General features: G+C 49.4%; 1 protein-coding gene across 1 annotated transcript; it reads right to left on the reverse strand.

The window, feature by feature from the left end:
• Window positions 1-1,243: 1,243 nt before the first annotated feature.
• ATOX1 (antioxidant 1 copper chaperone) lies at window positions 1,244-6,010 on the reverse strand. The gene is made up of 4 exons (XM_017834815.1): window positions 5,893-6,010; window positions 4,630-4,705; window positions 3,174-3,326; window positions 1,244-1,434 (listed from the first exon to the last, which is right to left on the reverse strand). Exons 1-3 carry the CDS (start codon window positions 5,896-5,898, stop codon window positions 3,193-3,195), a joined length of 216 nt encoding a protein of 71 aa, XP_017690304.1. The 5' UTR covers window positions 5,899-6,010; the 3' UTR covers window positions 1,244-1,434; window positions 3,174-3,192.
• Between the last annotated feature and the right edge of the window lie 719 nt (window positions 6,011-6,729).

The following is a 6,729-nucleotide window of genomic DNA, read 5'->3' on the forward strand; positions in this document are numbered from 1 at the left end:
CTGGTTTACAGCAAGACAGACTGGAGTTATCCTCTGTGGGCACTGCCAGTCTGGCAGACAGCAAGGGCCACAAGGACTACTGGCTCCAAGGCCAGCCATGCCACCACGTGCCATCCAGCTCCATGCCAAAGCAACAGCCATGCCTGGGAGGAAGCTGAAAGCAATAAATGATAACCAAGATTGGCAAACATCAGCTCAGAGCAGCAAGGGTGGGCTAGGGAAAGGGGTTCACTCACTCCCTGGGACCCTGGACGGGTCCTGCTGGGCATCTGAGTGCACAGGCACAAAGCAGAAATAGGTTGTGGTTCTGGGCCTTGGCTCTGGAAATTTCTTGCCACTGGGAGATTTTAATGCAAGAAAATAATGCAGTGATGTTACACTGTAGCCTTTAGCTTCCCTTAAATTAAAAAGTAATAAAAAGTGTCTGCAACACATTCCTTGATGTGTCTCTCTCCAGCCCCCTGCAAGTGCATCTACACCAATTAATCATGCTCTAGATCAAAGGTAAAGGGGGACTTTGAAGCAGTATACCACTCTAGGAAAGAATAAATTGCAACTATGTCAAAAGTAACCTTAATGTACAAGTGTGAAAAATCTCTAAATATAAACTTCTCCTCCAAACTTTGGTTGGTTTTCCTTTCTGTAGAACAAGTCCCATATGACAGGTAGGCATGGGAGACATCTCCCAGGTGAAATGAGAGACAGCAGACTGGGACAGGCATGCAGTCCTGTCACTGGGCTGAAAACCTGAATTAAAAGGAAGCAACAGTACAGCACAGAACACTGGTCACTGGGCCAGGAAATAAGGAACCTTGGAGATTCCCACACCCTTCTCCTTCCTCCATACCTTCTGTATTTCCCATCAGCTCAGGCACTCTCTTCTGCACACTTTGTGCCTCATGGCCCCATTGAGCTCAAAAGGCCACGTGGTTATCCTTGATTTACAGGGGCTACCAGAGTCCCTTCTTCCCAGAACTTGCATCCCAAACGGAAAGTTTGTCTGTTCTGTGAGGAAAAAACAACTGCCAAGACACAGATCCTCAGCATCTAAGTGACATTCAAACACAGTTCTCCTGAGACATGTCCCTCAGGCAGAGGTTGCAGTCAGCTTCTAAGGATAGGTGCAATTTCCTGGGAGACCTGTCTTGCATGTAATGGGTAGTTTCCCATCCCTAAAAGCCACCTCTTTTACAGAAAACCATTCAAAGCAGTACAAAGACACACAGGACACACAGACATGCACTGAAAGTTAAAAGCAGCGCCTCGATTTACTGTGGGACTAGAAACAAAACATAACCTCCTCCTCTGGATTTCTAAAGCCCAAGATGCAGCTGTCTCCTCCTGCCAGCCTTCTGGCACAGGTCAAATGACACAGCAAGCTGGGAGACATGCAAACAGTTAAGCCATCTTTTTGCTGAAGCCATGTTTGAGTTCCTGCAAAATAAATAAATACACAAATAAATAAATAAGTGGGAAAAATACCAAGGCCCAGAGGAGACAACCTTATACAGAGATGCCCTCTGCCGGTCACAAGCCAAGAGAAATTCATCCACCAGAGAACTACGCCAAGGATTTGCAACTTCCCTCCCTCCTTTTAGAGATTAACCCCTAAAAATATTCTCTATGGAAGGAAATATGGTGTGTAAAATTTAAAGTACTGGTTTTTTTCCCCCTGACTGCTGAAGTGATTTAGCAGCAAACTACTTGCAAGGGCTGTTCAGCCACCCCTCTCCTTTGTTTTGGATCTTACAATCCTTAGGTAAGTCAAAGAGCTTCTAAGTCAGTTAAAATGCAACAGGAAAACAAAAGTTCTGCCAGGTTGGTCAGCCAAACCGAATCCCTGGCTGCCTTGATGTAATGTAAGGAAAATGGTGAGAAAACTGGGCCAGGAAAAGGGACACATTCACATTATTTGAGACTGGCTTTCCTGTAATAGTTAAATTCTTCAGGCACTTGAGACATAATCCACAAGTCCCTGCAAGTTAAAAAACCCCTTGCAGTCAATACCACAAGCTGAAAACTATTTGAGGCACTAATCAATTCAGAGCATGTTTCTCTCTAAGTGGAGATGTTATTTGATTAGAGCTATGATTTTAAACAATTTCTATGAAGCACTGAGAGCCTACTCAAATGAAACAAACTGCAGATTTTACATCTGTCAAGTCACTCTATTAAAACAATGCAGATCTATTGCACACACATCACTACCAGCTCAACTCTTTCTTTTATCAGTTTAATTCCTGCTGGTGTAAATCCCTGATTTAATTTACTGACTGGGAATTAAATCAGCATGAACTGGTTTCAGCGCATCTGTGCTGGGTATTTGTGATGATCCAACCAGACTATTTAAAAAATGTCATTGGATCAGAAAGCTCCACTGACAGAAACAAGCTCTTAAGAGATGCAATTTAATAACCTTGCACACTAAAGAACAGCACATGCAGTGAGTGGGCAGCCCCCCTCCTCCCATTTTATTCTCTTTCACTGAAATTAAACCTTGTCTGCAAAAATATTTTACAGTCAGGAGAGTTTTGTACACGTCCTCATAGCACTGGAACTCTGGGAAAAATGACAGGCTGCAACAATCAGGTTGTCACTGGGACAGATGTCCAGTTGGCCAGGGGCTTTGTGCACTGGGAGCTATTCAACCCCCAACATTTTACATCCATGAGGGTGCCAGGGTGCTGCTGTTTTTCCGTCCCTGAGTTTAGTGGAGGATTAACAGCGTTATCAGGAGAATCAGCTGTTGGAGGTCCTTGTGCTAAGCACCAACCCACCACACCACATACCCACAGGGCTCTTTGTGTCCCATCACTCTCCCTGCTATTGTTGGGGCCCACCACTCTCTCTGGTCAGCTGTTGAACATCTTTGGGATTTGTTTTCATGCATGATATGCTCTGGCAAACTCCAGGTTCACCTGGAGATGGCAGAGAGGCTGCGTTCTACCTCTCCACTACAGATGGGCTTTGCAGCGTAGCTAAGGGGTCCCACACAGAAATGGTGCTGGCTGTGTGTGGTCCAGCTGCTTCTCTGATATGAGGGGTTTGCTGAAGCTGGATCTGCAGGTCTTTTTTCATTTGTGTTTCCCAGGAAGAAGCCTGTTTAACTGGGAGAGCTGGAAAAAGCTCAGCTCTCTCTCTTCCACATTGGATACACCTGGTATACGCCTAACCTCCTCACACCAGGCAAGGCTACTGTGCAGACTTCTCCCCGAGGTAGGAAGTGTTCTTTCCAGTCTTCTTCAGGGTTTCCAACAGGGTGTCAACGTTGTGCTCCGAGTCGATGAACACCTTCTTGTTGGGCAGGTCAATGTCAAACTGGACACCTATGAGGAAAGAAAGTTTTGCACAGCTAGAAGCAGCCAAATGGTGTGAACACAGGGAAAGCTCAGCTTCATATCTGTGCTCCCCAGGCCATCAGTCAAATGGACATTTATCTCCTGCCAGCAAACCCTGATACCACCACCAGACAGCAAAATGAAACTGGTGTCCTGCCAGCAATGGTACAAAGGGAGCCAGATCTGCTATAACTCTGCACTGGGCACCACGGTTTCTCAGCTGCTTTAATCTGCTCACCCCACCTTGGACCAACACAAGCACTCATGCAGGAACCAGAATAAAACTGAGTTTAAACCAACCACTACAATCTCCACCCAGCTCAGCCTGTACTGTGGTTTAGCATGGGCACGGTTAAGACAGGGTCAGGACAGGTTTCCTCAGTGGTGGGGGTTCCTAACAGCTCTAAGTAGAAGGAAGGAAAAGGCATTTTCCCACGTGGATTTCCCAGTGGCTAATAAGGTGAGCCTTCTCAGCCCAGTGAAAACAAATGGACATGAAGTCTCTATACAGTCACTTATTTTCACAAAACTTGTAGGTATGTATCAGCTTTGAGAGCTCTGCCATCTCATCACATGAGGCTGATATTGCCCAGCATGTTGAAGAGTGATGGAGGTGGTGACAACCACACATGGACAAGGTGAGATTGCCACAGGCTGGTAATGGGGTCTGGAAGAACTTGCAAGGCCTTTGCCTTGGTGACTGAAAGCTGTTCTCCCTTGGAGGGGAGCAAGTCCTCACAAACAGTAAGTGCAGCCTAAATCTTTCTCTCTTGAAAATGCCAGCATACAGGAGACATGGGTTATAATTTTCCAGGTGGTATTAAAAACAGGCTATACAGACAACCACCAAACACTCTGCTCAGCAGCTCTTCACTGTGACTTGCTGATGACACATCTAGGGAAGCATCACAGATACCCCAGGCCTCCTTGGAAACAATGCCAGGCAGGACATCCACCTCCCTTCCTTCTGGCAGCCTGAGCAGGGGTCTACCAGTGTCCTTCCCAGAGGGTTCAGGGTAAGGCCCTGGTGATTCAGAGCCACCTGCAGCCACGGCAGCTCCTCCCTCCCTTGAAAGTTCTCCAAGGGTCACACAGACCTGCAACCAACCAGTGACTAGTTACTGACTAAGGAGCAGGCCCAGAGCAGAGCGGGCAGAAGTTTCCAACTTCCAGCTTTTACCCATGGCGTTCCTCTTCACGACGGAGGATCCCAGGGCACTGCCATCCTGCTCTGGAGCTGGTGTTGCTCTAGAGAGCTGGCTGCCCCACACCACACCCAGCACTGACTCACCTCCCAGCTTGTGCAGGACACGGGTGACCGCCTTGGAGCAGCCTTCGCAGGTCATGTCCACAAAGAACTCGTGTTTCTGAAAAGAGGCAGATGAGGGGTCAGGGAGGGCACAGCTGGCAACACACCATGAACACTCTCGTCCTCCACACTTGCCTTTTCCCTTGGGGAGGTGGGTTCAGAGCCTCCCCAGCCAAAAGGTCCACACATGCCACTAAGGGATCCACAGGGAACAGAGAGCTCTTGATACTCCTCCTTAGGGTGTCCTTGCGCTGTCCCTCACAGCATAATCCTGAGGGAACTTTGGAGACTGTCTGGCTACCTCCAGGGTCAGCACAGGTTGCCATCTCTGTGGCCTCTGCTGGATTCACTCCACTTGCCCAGGGGAGCCCAGGAGAAGCATATCTCCTGCCTCCAACTACTCACTGTCCTTAGTCTGCGAGGTTTTCATTGCTTCCTCACCCTTATTCTTCTTGTGTCTACAAGGCCTCTGCTCCCCAGCATAATAAAAATATAAACAAAATAGAAATTTAAGGAGCATTAGTGATGTTTTTTCATCCTTCCACTCCACTGGGGCCCCACTCCACTTCGCTACCTGTGAGAGACACTGGGTCAACACAAACGTGCTTGGCTGTAACTAATCATTTGCCTTCAACCTTTGGCACCAGACGGGTCCTAATTTCCTTCTCTCGCACGTGCTTTTTGCTTTCCTTAAAAAAGAAAAGCAACGCCGTTTTTCAGTTGTTACCTGCCACCTATATTTCATTTAGTACCTACAATTCACATATCATTTGTTACCTGCAACCCATATTTCATTTGTTACCTACAACCCATATTTTCACCTATTCATAACCACGTGTGCCCCCCACACCCCCACCCCTGTAGGGTTAAAACCCTCTTAGGATCATCCACCGCGGAGGCAGCTCGGGACAGCAGATCCCACTGGGATTTTTTTTTTTTCCAGTGTCGTTGCCATTTTCTTCATTTTTATTCCCCAAGAAGGCCCTGCGCGCTCTGGGGTGGGTCATGGGGCGGGGGAGGTGGGCAGGAGGGTCCCACCGCTGCTCCCCCTCTGGGGGCTGCGGGAGCTCCGGGGACTGGGGGAGCCCGGGGGGCTGCGGGACTCCCGCGGCTGCCCCGGCACCGGGCAGCGCCCTCCTTGTCCCGCCGCCCCGCCACGTCCCCGGTCCCCACAGAGCCGCCCCGGCCCCCCGTGTCCCTGCCGGCCCCCGGAGCCCCCCGCCCGCGGCCCCGGCCCGCACCCACCGGCATGGCGGAGATCCCGGATCCCGGATCCCGGCGGCGGCCGCGACGCGGAGGAAGGGGCGGTCCGTGCCCGCTCCGGGGCTGAGGCCGTCGGGAGGCGCGAGGAGCCAGGAGAGGGTTAAGGAGAAAGCTGTGAGGGGGTTTGGGTCACAGCCGATCCCTGTGGACCCCGCTATGGTGCTCTGCCCGCTCCCAGGCGAAGCATCAGCGCAGGGACAGGGGGAGGTGGGAAGAGCCATGAGGTGGGGCCGGGCTGCTTCAGAAAGCTCCTTCCTCCCTTGACTTTGAAGGTGTGGGGGCTTAACTGGTTTAGGAGAGTTCTGGTAGACTGGATATTAAACGGGGGAGGTTTGGGGGGAGTCTCTACTTCAGAGTAGGTTGAGAGGCAGGATGCTGGTCCCTGAAGATGTGCCTGCTTTGGGGTGCTTTGCTGCTTTGGTTTTTTTTTCTTTGTTTGTCTGTTTGGTTTTTTGTTTGTTTGTTTTTGCTGTTGTTGTTTGTGTTTGGTGTTGTTGTTTTGGGTTTTGTTTTTGTGGTTTTGTTTTTTTTTGTTGTTTTGTTTTTGTTTTGTTGTTGTTTTTAGTTTTGTTTGGGTGTTTAGTTTTTTTGTTGTTGTTGTTCGATTGGGGTTTTTTTGTTTGCATTAGGTTGGGTTTTTTTAATTCCCTGGCTGTATAGCCTCTTGAAAGAAAATGAGCCCTTCTCTGAAAAACTTGAGTCCCGGGTGGAGGAGGTTGTGGCAGGGGCTGGGAGCAGCTCAGGTGCTCTGGCAGGGAACCTGGAGAGGGGACAGAGCAGTACAGTCAGGGCTGGGAAGAGCTGTGTGTGTGATACTTC

This window comes from Lepidothrix coronata, unplaced genomic scaffold (genome assembly GCF_001604755.1).
Source record: "Lepidothrix coronata isolate B3197 unplaced genomic scaffold, Lepidothrix_coronata-1.0 Scaffold240, whole genome shotgun sequence".
Taxonomy (NCBI): Eukaryota; Metazoa; Chordata; class Aves; order Passeriformes; family Pipridae; genus Lepidothrix; species Lepidothrix coronata.

Bases quoted from the DNA above. Each gene is read 5' to 3' on its own strand.
- ATOX1 (XM_017834815.1), bottom strand. The intron at 3,327-4,629 runs GTGAGTCAGTGC...CTTTCCTCATAG, and splicing joins TGTCCTGCACAAGCTGGGAG to GTGTCCAGTTTGACATTGAC.